The sequence below is a fragment of the Nerophis ophidion genome, linkage group LG02 (genome assembly GCF_033978795.1).
Source record: "Nerophis ophidion isolate RoL-2023_Sa linkage group LG02, RoL_Noph_v1.0, whole genome shotgun sequence".
Taxonomy (NCBI): Eukaryota; Metazoa; Chordata; class Actinopteri; order Syngnathiformes; family Syngnathidae; genus Nerophis; species Nerophis ophidion.
This window is the reverse complement of record NC_084612.1, coordinates 24,038,768-24,058,848: the sequence shown is the minus strand read 5'-3', so window position 1 is coordinate 24,058,848 and position 20,081 is coordinate 24,038,768. Positions and strand designations below refer to the sequence as shown.

The following is a 20,081-nucleotide window of genomic DNA, read 5'->3' as shown; positions in this document are numbered from 1 at the left end:
TTAGGAGTATCCTAACTTCTGGTTGAAGTAGTGACAGTCCACAATCCTGCCTTCCAACCACTGCAACTGAGAAAGTTAGTGCTAAGGAGAGCAGCGAGAAGAGAAGGCGGACACCCAACGAATAAAAAACAAAAACAAACAATGCAGTTGTGCAGATAAGTCTGCACAACTCTCAAGCAGATTGCAGCCTTTGCACCATAACAACATCCAAACCGCAGACATTTATCCATGAAAATACAGAGAAGCTGCCAAAAGGTGTGCCCGACGTGTTTGAAGTTTTTTCTATCTCCTGACTTTAAAAACTGTAAAATCGACCATTACCCTAACTCACTAGGGCTGAAGCAGACATACAGTACATATCGGTTGTTGTCAACTCTGACCTCTCTGGTCCATCCTCATACATTTTTGTGTGCAACACAAAAAACAACAGTTCCAATCATTACACAACGGAGAAGCAGCCTGAAGAAGTCATTATCAAGTCTGCTCCCCCAAAAAATGCTGTACAATATTATTACATTTCAGCATACTTGCTAACCTTGAGACTTCCGATTTCAGGAGGTGGGGGCGTGGTTAAGAGGGGAGGGAAATATATACAGCTATAATTCACCAAGTCAAGTATTTCATATATATATATATATATATATATATATATATATATATATATATATATGAAATATACACTAGGTTGATTGGCAACACTAAATTGGCCCTAGTGTGTGAATGTGAGTGTGAATGTTGTCTGTCTATCTGTGTTGGCCCTGCGAGGAGGTGGCGACTTGTCCAGGGTGTACCCCGCCTTCCGCCCGATTGTAGCTGAGATAGGCGCCAGCGCCCCCCCGCGACCCCAAAAGGGAATAAGCGGTAGAAATGGATGGATGGATATATATATATATATATATATATATATATATTTATTGTAGGAGCCAAATAGAGAGCCATACTTGAATCTAGGTTTATTTTATTATTTTTGAGTGATTGATGCGTGTATGTCAGTGTGCACCCTTTGCAGGTGGTGAAAAGTTCCCACGCAGGCCTATAAGGGGCAGGAGCGCGCTGGGCGCGTGATTGGCAGTCGGGCACCAGCATACCGTCTTTGACCTCACCTGTCTGTAGACCTCACCTGTCTGTAGACCTCGGCTTTATAAAAGCTACTATTTATTTGGTTTCCCGAGTATTCTGTTCCTTGATTATTGTAAATAAAACAATCTTCAATTGCGCTGCTGGATCAGTTTGAATTAGTGGATGGAAAGCGGAAAAAATAAAAATACGTGACAAGAAAGGCTGTGTATATGGTGTGAGTCAGACAAGATGCCCGCGCCCCAAGTGGAACACACATTTGAAACAAAGGGGTTATAGGAACAATCAGTTTGTGTTTTATGCCACTTCATATATATATATATATATATATATATATATATATATATATATATATATATATATATATATATATATATATATATATATCTATATATACTTGACTTTCAGTGAATTCTAGCTATATATATATTTTTTTTATTATATATATATAAATAAATAAAATAAATAGTTAAATTTCAGTGTTCATTTATTTACACATATACACACACACACACATAACACTCATCTACTCATTGTTGAGTTAAGGGTTGAAATGTCCATCCTTGTTCTATTCTCTGTCACTATTTGTCTAACCATGCTGAACACCCTCTCTGTTGATGCATTGCTGTGTGGCACGCACAAAATAGCTTTCATCAAATGCACTAGAGTCTGGAATCTTTCAGCTCCTTGTTGTGTGCGCAGTTGTGCACTGCACTCTCTAAAAGCCGTAGATGTTATTGTCACATATGCATGTACAGTAGTTGGCAGTATTGTCCTGTTTAAGAGCGTCACAACATTGCTGTTTACGGCAGACAAACTGCTTTACGGTAGACGAAAATGTGACTGCTGTTGTTGTGTGTTGTTACGGCGCTGGGAGGACGTTAATGAAACTGCCTAATAATAAACCAAGAACTCGCCCCTGATCATTCTACAGTTATGACGTCATTGGGAAGACACTCTGTTTATATTGTGGGAAAGCGGACGTGAAAACAGGCTGTCCTCACTCAGGTCCGCATGGAGCTGGAGGGGGCGTGGCTTCCAGCTCCGCCTGAATTTTGGGAGATTTTCCCGAGAAAATTTGTCGCAGGAGGTTTTCGGGAGAGGCAATGAATCTCGGGAGTCTCCCGGAAAATCCAGGAGAGTTGGCAAGTATGCATTTCAGTAAATTACTGTGGTTGTTCTATTGTAGTGTTTTTCAACAATATTTGTTAGCTAAAAGTTTTTTTCTTTATAAAAAGGCATGTTAGATGTTAAATGGTGGTTGGTTTGGGGGGGTCAATCACCAAACAAATCGATTTCAATTAATTTCAATGATGACTCATTTCAGATAGAAGTGATTTTAAGTTACGAGCTCAGTCAGGGAACCAATTGAGGTCATACGTTGAGATTCTACTGTATATAACAGTGTCCAGACGATTGGGCCACGAGGGCCCATTAAAGGGCAAAAAAGATTTGTTTCTCAGCTGGGCTGCCACTGTACTTAGTTGTCAATTTTTCCAATTTGTAGCAGTAATGACAATCTCAAACAGAAGAAGTCTAGCGCTAAAGTCATATAAAAGTTTTTGAAGTGCAAAGATTATGACTAAAGTGGTGAAACTGTATTTTAATTTGCACTTAAATATTATTGACAGTTTAGTTAAGAAACATAAGCATTATCAATTTAGTTGTTTTATTTTATTATTAACATGTCCAGAGTGTATCCTGCCTTCTGCCAGAGTGAAGTTACCCATCCCCACTCCAATTAGTATGCAGTATATTTGGTTAGTACTTATTTTTCTAATCAGCCTGAGCATAGCCTAATTTTTATGTGCTAAATAAATAATAATCTTTGTGATTAACACATTTGACAAGGTTGTAAACTGTAAGTAGGTTTTAGATTGTTGACTACAAATAAAAACAAGAGTAAGATTACGGTACTAATTCAGTGTCCCTCTGTAGTGGAAACTGAATCAAAAAAGTTAAAGGGGAACATTATCACAATTTCAGAAGGGTTAAAATCAATAAAAAATCAGTTCCCAGTGGCTTATTTGATTAAGTTTTTTTCAAAATTTTTACCCATCATGGAATATCCCGAAAAAAGGCTTTAAAGTGCCTGATTTTCGCTATCTGTAAATCCACCGTCCATTTTCCTGTGATGTCATCTAGTGATGCCAATACAAACACATGGCGGTTAGCACAGCATGATATAGCGACATTAGCTCGGATTCAGACTCGGATTTCAGCGGCTTAAGCGTTTCAACAGATTACGCATGTATTGAAACGGATGTTGGAGTGTGGAGGCAGATAGGGAAAACGAAATTGAAGAAGAAACTGAAGCTATTGAGCGAATAGCTATTGAAGCTATTCGGCGATCGCCTTCTAACCAACAATTGCATCTTTTGACTAGACCACTGGAGCAACTTAAATCCGCCGATTGGTAAGTATTTGTATGGCATTAAATGTGGGTGGAGGGAACTTGAATCCGTCCCTGATCGTGTTGTTACACCCTCCGACAACACACCGACGAGGCATGATGTCTCCAAGGTACGGAAAACAGTCGAAAAAACGGAAAATAACAGAGCTGATTTGACTCGTTTGTAATGTGTTTGAGAAAATGGCGGATTGATTACCTATGTGTCGTCACGTTGTGAGGTCATCGCTCCGAGAGCGAATAATAGAAAGGCGTTTAATTCGCCAAAATTCACCCATTTAGAGTTTGGAAATCGGTTAAAAAAATATATGGTCTTTTTTCTGCAACATCAAGGTATATATTGACGCTTACATAGGTCTGGTGATAATGTTCCCCTTTAAGAATCCCTGGTTTATATATAATATGTTAAAAATAATGACCCATGTTTAAAAAAAATCAAACACTAGATGTAATTTTGAGTTTGTCACTTTATATTTAATAAATATCTAAATAAACACTAATTATGCTATAAATTAGCTTCTTGGATGACATAAGGAAAATGTGTTATAATGTTTATACAGGTTTGTGAAAATATTTTTTCAGTTTATATGTCCATATATGAAGCAAATTATTCAGTCAAATAGTTATTTGTTGCATTGGTTCCATTTCAAACACTGTTCAAGTTGTGCAGTCTTAAATGTGTATCAACTTCTCCTAATAATTTATTCTAAGTTGTTTTAGTCTAAATAAAAGCATTACCTTAACCAGAGGTATAGATCCAACACATCATGAACCGCCTCCAAGTGAACCAGATCCTTGATGTTTTTGGGCGGGGCCACAGGCCAGTTGACATGGCGACAGACCCACTCAAAGGTTAAAGGCTCATCTCGGCTGAACTGACGCGCAAACTATGGGACAGGCAAGGACAAGAATGAAAGCAGCAAAAAAGAAGACTGATAAGAACTTTGAAGTAGTCTCAATGAATATTCTCATTCATGCAGTTGTGATATTTTCAGGGAATTGAATCATTTAAACTGGAAACTTCTGTTTAATAAAAGTCTATGAGCATTAACTAATGAAGCCTGCTAAGTTGATTTGCGAAACATCTTCTAAGACAAACTGAAAAGTGTAGTTTCGATTTATTTAATGCCCTGGGATTACAAGGAGTGCTACTTAATAACCGCAAAAATGTTTTTGAAAAAGGATTGAAGGGAGACAAGTTTGTTACCTTCAAGAAGGATGTGCACACGAAAGGTTGCTTCTTGTTAATGGGAGCCGTGCAGAAGACATAGCGAGACCTCAGGTTGAGCGGGATGTGTTGAATCATGTCAGCCAGGAATTTAAAATCGTCAATGTTGCAGACAAAATAGAGACCGTCCACTTGGGAGAGGCTGACAAAAATGTCCTAAGACAAGGAAAGAGAGGCTGCCAGCTTTAATATATACAGTAATTACATAGTTACTGTGGTATCTCGGTTTTTGTTAAAAATCAAATTGTATGAAAACAGTTTTTGCAAAAATGCAAATCCAATTAATTCCATACACCCAAAAATGTTACTACAAAAATAATAATAGTTATACATGCAGACAATGCATATAAATGACAAAGGAAATGGATACATAAACATTTAACATTACTTTTCCCTTTACTGAAGACTCTTGGTCACAAGAGAGGGGATGGGGACTACACTCACAGTGCTAGTTTGGTGCTTTCAGTGGCACTCTGAAAACACTAACTAATGCTTTCATTGACTTTGGCTAGACTATTACTATTATACTATAACTTTCTTTGGCTCTGTGGAGAGTTAATTTGCAGCACAAAGACTGAGTGAACAATGTGTTTAATCATAATAAAACCAAGACATCGTATGGAAACCGAGACATATTTTTGGGGCACAAGAGTGTCTTTATTTAGAAAAGTCCCTCATTTGGGTAATTATTGTCTTTTTGTCCTGTGACACTTGCTCCTGTTGTACTCACAATAAGGTTGGAGAGAGTAGCATCAGGTAGATGATAGGCAAACATCTCAATCTGCTCTGCAGTAGGATGAAGACCTGCAGTCTGAGAAAAAAATTATTTGTTATTATTGAAGATAGGGTTCACACAACTCTGTGTGTGTGTGTTCTGGCAATGCTTACTTAATGGGGACGTCGCTCTGTTTACAAAGTCACTTTAGGGGACGTTTAACGTTATGGGGACAAAAAAACAGGTCCCCTAAAGGGAAACCTTTTTAAATAATACTCATATCCATTCTGAAGATGCCCAAGTGATTTTTAAACTTTTTTTTTTTTTACATTAAACATGCTTACTGGTTAGTTTGAGTGTGAGACATTGACACAGCAGGGCCTCTCATAGGCCTGTAGCTGGTACTGCACTCGCTTCTCGGCTCATATACCTTCACTGATTACCAATCGACCAGACCTGGTCCCAAAACTGAAGGAGGTTCCTCTGCAGTGCAGGACATGTCGGCTGACAAAACACGAAAATAAGCCTTCAAACCAAAAGGTTAGCACATATTTCTTATAAATGGAGGTTATAGACTATCATTTGTGCCAGAGCAATGGGTTTATAACCAAGTTAAGCCAAAAAAATATGTAAAGTAGTTACGTCTTGTGAGTTAGCATAGCATTACTCTTAGAAAGCTGTTGAATCACGTTATGTTTCTTTTTTTTGGCATTTGGATTGGAAACTATATTTTACTACAAAGAGTTAAGGATGTAAGGATGTATTTTTTGGTAGCAAACCTTTTCCAATGGTTTCACTTTGTGTTGCTTTTTTTTGGGGCATTTGGACTGGTTTATAGTCAAAGTAGCTCTAATTTAATGTTAATCGGTTGTCTATAAGGACTTCTAAGAAGTTATATTTATAGTTATGGTGGACTTTGGAGATTAAGGAAAAATTAAAAACCTCAGATTTTGTTTCACACATTTTAGATGAAAGACAGATTTACAGAAGACCACATAGACTTGGACATAAACAGCATAAAACCTGATGTCACTGAAACAGAGGAATATTGTTCAAGTCAGGAAACAATTGACACCGTAGTTGTTTGCGCTCCAGTCAAAAAACATGAAAAGAGTTCAAAACAAAAGACATTATTGCTTGTATTGCAGTAAGCGTTATGCCAAGATGGCAAGACATCTACAAAGTGCACACAAAAACAGATTGAAAAAAGCCACAGCTCTTAGCTTTCCAACGAGTTCCATAGAGAGAAGGAAACATTCTATGCTCACAATTCTATTATGGAGTCAGGAAAGGGTGAACTAGTGCCATTCAAACGACCACCTAAAGAAGCTAAAAGGAAATTACTTTATGCACTGTGCACATTGCCAAGGACTGTTTACCAGAAAGGTACTGTGGAGACACATGCGAAGTTGTTTCCTCAAACCTGCATCAGTCACCCGGAAACCAGGAAAGAACAGAGTCCAGTCAATGTGCAGATATACTGGGCCTGTGCCTTCAAGTGTATCCAAACAACTGTGTACAAACAATAAGTGTAATGATTCCTGATCCAATCACAGAAATAATGTTGGGTAGCACTTGTTGAACAAAAGTGGTATGTCAGCAAAAAATCAACAATGTGTCAGAGAGAAGATGCGGGAATTAGGAAGACTGATTCATAATGCCAGGACAGTAACTACCTTGAAAAAAATGGAGGATTTGGTAAATCCTAAGAACTGCTTGGAGATGGTCAAAGCTGTCAAATGTACTTATGGCTATGATAGTGACACTAACAAATTCTGCATTCCATCACTGACAACTAAACTTGGGAATTCCCTGGTTAAAGTCAGCAAACTCTTGAAAGCACAAGGTTTCATAAACAACAATGAAGAGTTGGTAAGGAATGCCACTCAGTTCAAAGATGTCCATCGTAAGAAGTGGAACGAGTTGATCTCTGCAACACCCCTGAGGAACATAGCTGAAGAAAAGTGGAATGCACCACAACTTATGCCCTTTACTGAGGATGTTCAAAAAATGCATCAGTTTCTCAAATGCACGATGAGTGCAGCAGTACACTATCTGAAAATTCTTCCACAAAGGCCTGGTCAGACCTGACAAAAGTATGTTTGACACAGATCATCCTTTTTAACAGACAAAGAGAAGGAGAGGTAGCAGCCATGCCCTTGTTGGCTTTTTGTCAATAGACACAACTGATCCTCACGAAGATGTTGATGGCACTCTGAAGTGAAAAAAAAACTCTGCAGACATTTTTCAAGGATTGTCATCAGGGGAAAACATTCGACTTCAAAGTGGTGTGTGCATTAGAACTTCTCGTTTAGTACAGAGAATCTTGTGGGGTTTTCAAAGACAACAATTACCTGTTTGCAAGACCCACAGCGATGACGCATTTCCGTGGTTCTGACTGCATACGAGACTATGCAAAAGCATGTCATGCAAAGTGTTCTGTGTCGCTTACATCCACAAAACTACGAAAACATGCTGCCACCCTTTCAAATGTGCTAAACAAGAAAGACACAGAGATGGACCAGCTCATCAACTTTCTTGGCCATGATATTAGAATCCATCGCAAGTTCTATGGACTTCCTGAAAAGACACTGGAGTTGGCAAAAATCAGCAAAGTTTTGATGGCACTCGAGCTAGGTCGACTATCAGAATTCCATGGCAAGAACTTAGATGAAATCACAATTGGTCAAAATGGTAGTTGTCATCTTTGTTGTTGCCTTTGTCTATAATTTTTTCCCATCCTTTTTTGTGGTATGAACTCAATTTGAAGCTTAACATGTGTGTACCACAGAATGTGTTTTGGAAACTGAAGACGAAAATCTAACCAGAGAGGATGAAAACTCTTCTTTCCCTGATAATGGTTTGTAATGTCAATACTCATTTTGGTGGTTTATTAAATGTGGCCGATGACACTGAATGTTTTTACATTGAACCCACAGAAGATGTGACCTTTCCAAACACTAAGAATGAACAAATACGGCCCCCCCAAACCGACACAACTTTCAAAAAAAAGGATGGATCATCAGGACATCGTGCAGTGACACATTCTTACAAAAGGTACACTACATACATACCGTATTTTCCGCGCTATAAGCAGCACCTAAAATCCACAAATTTTCTCAAAAGCTGACAGTGCGGCTTATAACCTGGTGCGCCTTATATATGGATTAATATAAATATTTATTTTCATAAAGTTTAGGTCTCGCAACTACGGTAAACAGCCGCCATCTTTTTTCCCCATAGAAGAGGAAGCGCTTCTTCCACGGTAAGCAACCGACAAGGTAAGCACCCGCCCACCTGGAAAGAGGAAGCGCTTCTTCTACGGTACGCAACCACCAGGGTACGCACCCGCCCCCTTAGAAGAAGCGCGCGGCTAATACGATTCCTTTAATTTGTGTGTTTCTGTAAAGACGACCACAAAATGGCTAATACTAAGAGACACGCGTACAAGAACAACAGCGACACTGACTCTGATGACTTCGACGAGACGGAGCCCGCCATTTTGGATGCCGTATTCGCTCAACTTTTTAATTCAGACACCGAAGAAGAAGGATTCGAGGGATTTATGGACGAGGAATAACTTCAGGAAGTGAGCTTTAAATGTTTATTTTGTGTGCTGTGACATTAACGTTCGAGCAACGTTGAGTGTTTGATGTTGCTATTGCTCTGCAATATTTTGAGTGTTACTATTGTTGTGATTGCACATTTGCGCATTATATTTTGAGTGTTACTATTGTGATTGTACATTTGTGCATTATATTTGGAGTGTTACCATTGTTATGATTGCACATTTGCGCATTATATTTTGAGTTTTACTATTGTTGTGATTGCACATTTGCGCATTATATTTTGAGTTTTACTATTGTTGTGATTGTACATTTGCGCATTATATTTTGAGTGTTACTATTGTTGTGATTGTACATTTGCGCATTATATTTGGAGTGTTTTTTATTGTTGTGATTGCACATTCGCACACTGGTTTGTATGTAATAAATTATTAAAGTTTGACAGACCTATCTGACTGTTTTTTTGACATTACCTTTGGCGCAGCGTAGGCGCGGCTTATGACCCGGTGCGGCTTATAGGTGAACAAAGTTTTTAAATATGCCATTCATTAAAGGTCTGGCTTAAAACCCGGGGCGGCTTATAGCGCGGAAAATACGGTGAACTGTTTTTTAGTCAAATTTTATCCGTCTTTGTCACAAATAACGCAAATGCATATGTATGCATTGTTCTCTGTGGGTTAAAGACTTTATAGCAAACAAATGTATAACTTAATTTCTTAATCTTCTTCTATTTATTTTATTTTCATACACATATTTTGTATAGTCACTTGAAGGTAAAGGTGCAGCGAAAAAGCGACCCTGGACACAGAAAGAGGTGAAGGCCGTCGAGAAGTATATAAAGCGATTCATCCTTTCTGGTATTGTACCAGGAAAGAGTGACTGTTTAAAATATCTGAGGGCCGAACCGAAAGCTCTCCAAAACAGGGAATGGCAAGCATTTAAGTTCTATGTGTACAACAGCATTACGGCCTACAAAAAGGAGATTGCAACTAAAATAGTAGATTAAGAGATAATCAGCATACTAGTTAAGTAGAACAGTTTTTTTTTATGTTCTTCATGTTCAATGTTGTTCAAAATAAAAAGTAAAAATTAAAGTTTAAATTAGTTTTCTTGAAAAGTGAAACGTGGTATCCTGGCATTAATAGTACTTTAATTCTGTATGGTATCCATCCTTAGTTAAAACTAATATATTGTTTCCCTTGTCTCCACAAGTGATGATCAAAAACTTGGTCGCCATTCCAAATGATAACCAGTGTGTGTGTGTGTGTGTGTGCACGTTTACCTCAATGGGGTCAACTGTCTGACTGAGTATTTCTTTCAGGACTGGAAGATCTTCTCTGTGCATGGTGGTCACTTCTCCCTCTTTGAACTTGGAGGAGAATCTGGACGAGAAAATAACTAAATAACTCTACAAAATATAACCAAACAATAAGAGGGGACGAACCTCCCAGCACGACCACCGATCTGCAGAGCTTGTGACGTGCTGATGGTTTCCAAATGCTTTTCCCCTTTCTCGTTGACGTTTGGCTTCATGAGACTGTTGAAGATGACGCGTTTTATGCTCCTGGAAAACAGATGTAAGTCTAATTAGTCACAGTAACACTTCCATTTTGGAGTTCTCCTGTGTGTGTGTGTGTGTGTGTGTGTGTGTGTGTGTGTGTGTGTGTGTGTGTGTGTGTGTGTGTGTGTGTGTGTGTTTAGGTTGGCACTTACAAGTTAAGGCCCATCCCAATAGCATCTGTTGCTACCATGATCTTGCAGGGATCATCAGGGTCATTAAACTTTTTAGCCTGGGACAATTTGGTGCCTGAAAAAACAAGTTTAATTTGAATAAATAAAGCCAGAAGACAAATTACAGCTTTCCCTCGCCTCCTACTTACTGCTTTTTGTAGACATGTACTATAGACACCTATTTCATAACACCAGCTATCTTCCGCATGCAGCAATGAAGCCTTTGCCTATGTGACATCAAACACTATTGGCTGGTGGCAAACAAATAACTGAACAATAGATTCTCAGTCCTGGTAGCTGATTGACTCAACCACATCGAGCCTACACTTTGTTTCACCCCCACGTACTGGAGCGCTACTGTGTGTTTAGTTGAAGTCCTACAGAGTGACGAAGTTGGGAGAGTGGCCGTGCCAGCAATCTGAGGGTTACTGGTTCAATCCCCACCTTCAACCATCCTAGTCACGTCCATTGTGTCCTTGAGCAAGACAATTCACCCTTGCTCCTGATGGGTCCTAGTTAGCGCCTTGCATGCTGGCTCCCGCCATCAGTGTGTGGGAATGTGTGTGTGAATGGGTGAATGTGGAAATACTGTCAAAGCGCTTTGGGCTCCTTAAAAAGGGGTAGAAAAGCGCTATACAAGTACAACCATTTACCATTTACAACTTCGTCCAAATGTTCTGCACCGTCTAAGGTTTCTGGAACAGAACCTACGCCTCAGACAAAAGCTGCTTACCATCCTCATGGCTACGTTAAAAGAAGATAGCTTAGCTAGTAGCTACTATTTGCTTGCTGCCATTACATCATCAATGAATCTTCCAATCGCTACCTAACTGAGGAAAAGGATATAAGGATTTAAAAAAGACAACTTGGCTCCTCACCTGGATGATATGAATGTCACCATCATCATGGGCCCCATGATGGTCCATGTTTAATGTGAAGTGGCTTATGTAAAATGTGCATTTATGAATGACAGGGCGACTTATTAACTTATCCCTAACCGCTTCCTGATCCATCATTAATCAGAATTCAGGAACAAACCTTCCCAATGCAGTCATATTGGCCTTTGTGGTGCACACCGTTAGTACTTGCCACGTAAATTGATGGAACAATCGAATCCAGGTCAAAGTAGATAGTTGGCAATAATTATAATTGTATGCTTCCATAATCTTGAAATTGGTATTTTACACTAAAAATAATTACTAAACATTTATTTCTCCATAAAATAATTTTAGTACAAAACATGCATCAAATTAATGTTCGAGTAAAAAAACATTAAAATCGTTGCACATGAAAAAAAAAGTACGAAAACAATCGGAGGGATGGGGCCTATAAATAAAATTATTTTTAGGACCCTAATTTAGCAATAGAAGCTTGACATGCTCAAAAGCTTGACATGTTAACACACTGACCTGGAGGTAAACTGCCATAAATGACAGCACATTCCGACCCTCTGGCTTCAATCTGTCTGCTTATGGAGTAGATGTCGTTTTTACTGAAGCACACGATGCAATCCCCTGGTCTCAAGTTGTCTAAAGACTCCACAGCGTGGTCCAGGATGGAGAATGGTGTTAGGCGCTGGTAAGTGTGCACCTGGCAGTGACAATCACAAGTACTTTGAGTACCTTGAAGGTAGAAAAGCGCTATACAAGTACAACCCATTTATCATTTATTTACTTTGCTAAATGTCGAATTTTTGATACAGCTTTTGCATAAATGTTGATGGTATGGCCGGTAAACTTCAAGTATTTATCACATCTGTTTTAATACTAAAAACTGGTATCATATGTTGAGGTGGGGGAAAAATCGATTTTTAGATGGATCGCAATTCGGACATGGACGATTACAATATCGATTAGTAAACATCAATAATCGATAATCGATGTATTTATTGTGAATAAAGTAATGCAGGCAGTTGTAAAATTTGCCTAACAGCAGCGAGCCCCCTCACCAAGAGATCCGACCAGCTCCTTTATTTTAGGGCACTTATGTTCCAGTTTTGCACACATTAACATTAATTTAATAAATTTGAGAAATAAATAAACTGTTATTACAAATGCGATCTTTGTTTTTTTAAACTTGCAAGTGAGAAACATTTATTTAGTTAAACGAAAATAACTGTAAAACTGCATCAACATATACAGTATAAATTCTAGTTGCATCTATAAATGATTTCTAATCATAATGGAATTGTGAGGTGCCCAAAGATTCCCACCTCGAATCATATGTGTATACATTGTATATAATGATGTATTTATGTAATAGTTATAAAAAATAAAAAAGACATTATATACATAAACATACTGTATATACTATGTATATATAATATATATGTATTGTGAAGTGTCTCTATGGGGATGGGCGTCCTAACGGAGGTAAGAGGTGAGCCCAAGTTCAGCCCAACAGATATGTGGCCCTACGCAGAGTGGTTGAGGGGCGGTAGCTACCTGCATTCCTCCTCAATCAGCTCAAGATGATGACAGCTGTGTCTAATCACAGCTGTGTCTAATCACATCTGTCAAAAAAGCTGGCACAAGTGGCTAAAAAGACTGAAAAAGATGAGAAATGCTCGTTAAACACTTATTTGGTACATCCCACAGGTGAACAGGCTAATTGGGAACACGTGCCTGTCATGATTGGGTAAAAAAGCAGCTTCCATGAAATGCTGAGTCATTCACAAACAAGGATGGGGCAAGGGTCCCCACTTTGTGAACAAATGCGTGAGGAAATTATCCAACAGTTTAAGAACATTTTTCAACGAGCTATTGCGAGGAATTTAGGAATTTTACCATCTACGGTTCATAATATCATCAAAAGGTTCAGAGAATATGGAGAAATCACTGCACGTAAGCAATGATAGTGTGGACCTTCGATCTCTCAGGCAGTACTGTATCAAAAAGCGACATCAGTGTGTAAAGGATATCACCACATGACCTCAGGAACACTTCAGAAAACCACTGTCAGTAACTGCAGTTTGTTGCTACATCTGCAAGTGCAAGTTAAAACTGTACTATGCAAAGCGAAAACCTTTTATCAAAAACACCCAGAAACGCCGCCGGCTTCGCTATGCTTGAGCTCCTCTAAGATGGACTGATACAAAGTGGAAAAGTGTTCTGACGAGTCCATGTTTCAAAATGTTTTTGGAAACTGTGGACGTCGTCACCTCCGGACCAAAGATGAAGAGAACCATCCGGATTGTTATAGGCGCAAAGTTCCAAAGCCAACATCTGTGATGGTATGGATGCGTAAAAGTGCCCAAGGCATGGGTACCTTACACCAATGGTTCTCAACCTTTTTTCAGTGATGTACCCCCTGTGAACATTTTTATTTAATTCAAGTACCCCCTAATCAGAGCAAAGCATTTTTGGTTGAAAAAAAGAGAAGTAAAATACAGTGCTATGTCATCAGTTTCCGATTTATCAAATTGTATAACAGTGCAAAATATTGCTCATTATTAGTGGTCTTTCTTGAACTATTTGGAAAAAAAGATATAAAAACAACTAAAAACTTGTTGAAAAATAAACAAGTGATTCAATTATAAATAAAGATTTCTACACATAGAAGTAATCATCAACTTAAAGTGCCCTCTTTGGGGTTGTAATAGAGATCCATCTGGATTCATGAACTTCATTCTAAACATTTTTTAACAAAAAATTAAATCTTTAACATCAATATTTATGGAACATGTCAACAAAAAATCTAGCTGTCAACACTGAATATTGCATTGTTGCATTTGTTTTCACAGTTTATGAACTTATAGTCATATTTTGTTGAAGTGTTATTCAATAAATATATTTATAGAGGATTTTTGAAATGTTGCTATTTTTAGAATATTTCAAAAAAATCTCATACCTTCTAGCACCCCCAGGGGTACACATACTCCCATTTGAGAACCACTGCCAAACACATCTGTGAAGGCACTACTAATGCTGAAAGGTGCATACAGCTTTTGGAGCAACTTATTTTGTTGCCATCCAAGCAACGTTATCATGTACCCCCCTGCTTATTTCAGCAAGACAATGCCAAGCTACGTGTTACAACAGCGTGGCTTCGTAGTAAAAGAGTGCGGGTACTAGACTGGCCTGCCTGTAGTCCAGACCTGTCTCCCATTGAAAATATGTGGCGCAATATAAAGCCTAAAATACCACAACGGTGAACAACTTAAGCTGTACATCAAGCAATAATGGGAAAGAATTACACTTGAAAAGCTTGAAAAACTGGTCTCAGATATCAAATGTTTACTGAGTGTGGTTGAAAGGCCATGTAACAGTGAATAAAATGCCCCTCCACCAACTTTTTGCAATGATTTGCCGCCATTTTAAGTTAATGATTATTTGAAAAAAAAAAAAAAAAGTTTCTCAGTTCGAACAATAATTATCTTGTCTTTGCAGTCTATTCAATTAAATATAAGTTGCAAGGTCGCGTGGGGCTGAAGACTATTCAAGCTGCACTCAGGTAGAAGGCAGGGTAGACCCTGGACAAGTAGTCACCTCATCGCAGGGCCAACACAGATAGACAAACAAGCATTCACACAGTAGGGCCAAGTTAGTGTTGCTCATTAGCCTATCCCCAGGTGCATGTCTTTGGACAATAAGCTGGTTTATTTTCGCTGCTTGGCACCTCTCAATCAACACAGAAAAAGGTCAAGTTGAATAACTGTAGTTTAACAGACATTTTATTCCAATAGTTTTCTCTTAGACTGGCAGGTGTGCAGGATGTATCTCTGAAATAATTTATATACTTTCCACCTTGACAGGCTGAAATAATACTGTATATAGGGCTGCACGATTATGGACAAAATAATAAAAACACGATTATCATCATCATTGAAATCAAAATTATTAAACACAATTTACTGTTATGTAAAACATGTTTTATTGCACCTTCTATTTTAATCAAACAATATGTGAACTTGGCTTTCATTTCAAAATAAAAATCATTAATCATTGATAGAATAAAATGTACAAAAGACAAAGGGCTAACTAAAAATAAATACGCCATTGCAAATTGCCATTATAAAGTGCAAACAAACGAAAACATGGGATTTTGTGCCAAATGCACATATTACAAGGAGGACGTGTACTGCTCAAGGTATAAATAGGAGTCATGTTTGCCGTGTCTTTGAGGTGTGTATGGATACTTGGTGTACAGTGTGTATTTTGGGCACCCCCGCTTTTGTAGCTGCTTGTTAGGGCTCTGTGCCAGTGGCAAGCGGCGGGCTTTGTGAGCAAACAAAAGCTTTACATCACGGGCAAACGATGGCGGTTGAGGAAAGAGAAGTGTTGTTAATGCTTAACCTGTTGCCGCAACTTGCTGATTTGTTTAGAAATGCACACCAACGCAGCTTTGCAATGCACCTTGTTCGGTGTAAGCGTTAGTCCATCTGTTGGGGAGCATTTCCGGGTTTCGGGGAACGAGCAGGAGGTTGCTTGGACAACGGCGAGACTTGCTGGCATGTTCCGGGGTTAAAATCCATGCCTGTTGGGAACCTATGAGTGACTTTGCGGGAGTGGAGGGTACCGATTTAATATTAGATTTATTTTTTCAAAAATATTTTGGGAGCTACAGGCGACCAGCTGCTGTCACTCACTCTCAGATGAGACCTCTCTTTCGGTGGTTGGCTGACTGTTGGTTGTTAAACTGTTTGCTCTAATATGCAGCGGAGCCAGATTTTTAAATGTTAATATTGCTGACGATCATGCTTGTTTAACCGAATTTGCCAAAATCGTGAATTCAATTTAATTATCTCTGCAGCGGGCTTCACGGTGGGAGAGGGGTTAGTGCGTCTGCCTCACAATACGAAGGTCCTGTAGTCCTGGATTCAAATCCAGGCTCGGGATCTTTCTGTGTGGAGTTTGCATGTCCTCCCCGTGAATGCGTGGGTTCCCTCCGGGTACTCCGGCTTCCTCCCACTTCCAAAGACATGCACCTGGGGATAGGTTGATTGGCAACACTAAATTGGCCCTAGTGTGTGAATGTAAGTGTGAATGTTGTCTGTCTGTCTGTGTTGGCCCTGCGATGACGTTGCGACTTGTCCAGGGTATACCCCGCCTTCCGCCCGATTGTAGCCGAGATAGGCGCCAACGCCCCCCGCGACCGCAAGAGGGAATAAGCGGTAGAAAATGGATGGATGGATATCTCTGCAGCTCTAACTGTAAACCTTAAGGTCAACCCTATAATGTTACTTTTTTCTAAACTGAAAAAAGGTTATTAAGCCATGCTGCTATACAAATTAATGTACTTCTCATCAAAAGCATTGCTTAGGTAGAAATAGGTTACATTATTAAAAACATTAACAAAAAATGGCTAACAATCTACATTTTGTATAATTATAATATTTCTATTACGCATTGTTAGGCAGCCTACACAAGCACGCACACGTATACTGTATCAGAAACTACAAAATATTTCAGCAATACATTTCTCGCAGAACTGTGCTTTCCTGTCCTGCAGCTTCTCGTGTTGCACAAACTATTTTCTGCCTCTTTCGTGTGTTCCTGCAATAAAACTGGACCGAGTTTAGTTTGACTTTTTTAATTACTCTCTCTAACTGACTGTTTCCATATCGCTATTTTGATTCACAAACACGTTGACAGACTCCAGCAAGTAGAACAGCCGCTTATGATAATTATGTTTTTACTGTATTTTGCTCCTGTAGTTGTGAAATGTAGAAGACTGGGATGTGTATTACAATTTTTGTGTCAGCCTACTTTTGACAGATCCGTACAACTACGGGAGTTTCTCAATGCTTTTCTCTTTGCCATATGTTTGAAAACCCTGCAAAAGACCTCGGCTTTTGAATGGTCCTACCCTTTTCTGTGGTGTGTTTGCGTAACCAATCACATGGCGCCATGGGCGGGACAATGCTTAGTCGGAGAGAATCAAAATAAAATTTTAAATGGGCCAGGTGGATTATAAAAAGCATTTGTTCAATGATTTTTACATTTAAAATGATAAATATTGTGAAAATATCTGAGTATCACTATTTATACTATAAAATACTCATTTTTAAAAACGGTTTATACCGATTTAAAGGCCAATATTGATATGTCAAAACGCCAAAATCAGCGCAGATAATCGGACGATCCCTGATGTATACTGTATATTATCATAGATATAATGCAACGTACCTCTACTTCCTCTCCTGTGGTGCACATAAGCTCTTTGATGAAGTCAATGGCTGCAGGTTCGCCACATACATGAATCTCCTCTGCACAGAGACCTGCAGACACACACAAACACACGCACACACACACCACCTGTTTTAATGAGGCTAGGTATTACTAGCTTATGCTACCAATAGTTGTTAGAACAGATTTAATAGATAATTGTCTGTATTTGTCACAGTTATACATTCAACTTTGTAAAACACTTCTGCACAAAACAAATTAAATGTTGGCTTTAATTGGGTTTCATTTTAGGCTGCCATACAGAGATTAAACATGAACGAGAACATAAACCACTCCAAACATTGCCCATGCCTTGTATATTTTTCTCCAAGGTTTAAACTAGGAAGAGGGCGGATCAGAATAATCGAACGCAAGCCCCCTTTAAGCTTCTAACTAACTGTGACATACATCAGTTTTAATCAACATTTATCTGTGAAGTATGGAGGGTGTAGTTAACATAAATGTAATGCTTTTGAGCACAACTCAAATTCTTTGTATAGTGCAGTGGTCCCAACCACCGGTCCGTGACACATTTGCTACGAGGCCGCACAGAAACATTAATTAATCTATAAACTACCGCATTTTCTCCAAGTTAACTTACTTACACAAATAAATTAACCCGTCCATCGCAACGGTAATACGATAGACCTAATCTTTGTCCGGGGTGTCACCACCTCTAAAGTTATGGTACTTCCGTACACTAAAGAAATGTCCGATCATTACCTTTTAAAATTCGAAGATCTGACTCATTGTCAACAGGCTACTAATAACCAATGCTTTAACAGCCGCAACATTGATGTTGTCACAACTACGACTCTTGTTGGCCTACTGCCCTCGGTAATGGCACCATTCCCAAATTACGTGGGATTCATCAATAACCTCATTAACAACTTTAACGATGCCCTGCGCAAGGCCATTGACAGTATGGCATCGCTAAAACTAAAAAAAGGCCTCTAAGAGGCGTAACCCCTGGTTTACAGGAGAAACCAGAGCTCTAAAGCTGGAACGCAAATGGTGTGCAACTAAACTTGAGGTTTTCCATCAAGCATGTAGTGATAGTTTAATAACTAATAAACACATTCCAGTGAGTGTTGGACTCCGCCAAGGCTGCCCTTTGTCACCGATTCTGTTCATAACTTTTATGGACATAATTTCTAGGCTCAGTCACGGTGTTTAGGGTATCTGGTTTGGTGGCTGCAGGATTAGGTCTCTGCTTTTTGCAGATGATATGGTCCTGAGGGCTCTCACTGGATCGGTTCGCAGCCAACTGTGAAGCGACTGGGATGAGAATCAACACCTCCAAGTACGTTTCCATGGTTCTCGCCCGGAAAAAGTAAAGCCGCTGCTCCTCCACATCGAGAAGAGCCAGATGAGGTGGTTTGTGCATCTGGTCAGGATGCCACCCAAACACCTCCCTAGGGAGGTGTTTCGGGCACGTCCGATCGGTAGGAGGCCGTTGGGAAGACTATGTCTCCCGGCTGGCCTGGGAACGCCTCGGGATCCTCCGGGAGGAGCTGGACGAAGTGGCTGGGGAAAGGGAAGTCTGGGCTTCCCTGCTTAGGCTGCTTCCCTCACAACCCGACCTCGGATAAGCGGAAGAAGATAGATGGATGGATAAACACATGCTTACCTAAGCCAAAACTAATTATTACTCCCATCTCATCCGCCTCAATAAAATTATCCTAAATATGTGTTTAGTACAGTAGCATCTCTAACCCAACAAGGGACTCCCCCCAGTAGCTCCACCCACTCGGCTGATGACTGGGTTCTATAAATGCAGATACAAATGTATGTACGAAGGATATTGCCCTCCAAAATGATTTCTCTCTGAAAAAATAACATTAGATGAGATCAAATGAGCCAAATGAGATCCCCCAAAACAAGGGCACTCATGATGAGAAAAGAGACAAAACCTGCAGAGAGACTGAGATTAAAAAAACGGTGCTCAAAATTGAGAGAAAAAGAAGGTAATCTGCTCGTATTCTATTTTGCGACCTCTTGCATCATTTTCTGATATTTTACTCAAGATACTTGAGGAAATGCTGAAAGCGCATGAAGAAAGAGGCTTTTGTGTCTAAAGAAGAGCAGTTAAATACAGATAAGGTGATTATTTTAGATGTATTTATTACTCATAACTGCAGGTATAACCATATCAGTGTTGAAGTAATCCTTGACCAACACGTGAAAT

General features: G+C 39.3%; 1 protein-coding gene across 2 annotated transcripts in view; it reads right to left on the bottom strand.

Moving 5' to 3' along the window:
* Positions 1-20,081, bottom strand: part of supv3l1 (SUV3-like helicase) — a 34,968-nt gene that overhangs the window by 6,813 nt on the left and 8,074 nt on the right. The window contains exons 8-15 of one of the 2 annotated variants that reach the window (XM_061879879.1): positions 17,855-17,946; positions 12,137-12,317; positions 10,710-10,803; positions 10,441-10,560; positions 10,279-10,378; positions 5,446-5,526; positions 4,695-4,871; positions 4,226-4,374 (exon numbers count right to left, since the gene is read on the bottom strand). In XM_061879879.1, the coding sequence (XP_061735863.1) occupies positions 4,226-4,374; positions 4,695-4,871; positions 5,446-5,526; positions 10,279-10,378; positions 10,441-10,560; positions 10,710-10,803; positions 12,137-12,317; positions 17,855-17,946 (994 nt within the window). The remainder of the gene's footprint in view (positions 1-4,225; positions 4,375-4,694; positions 4,872-5,445; positions 5,527-10,278; positions 10,379-10,440; positions 10,561-10,709; positions 10,804-12,136; positions 12,318-17,854; positions 17,947-20,081) is intronic. The other variant, XM_061879888.1, reaches the window with a different exon arrangement.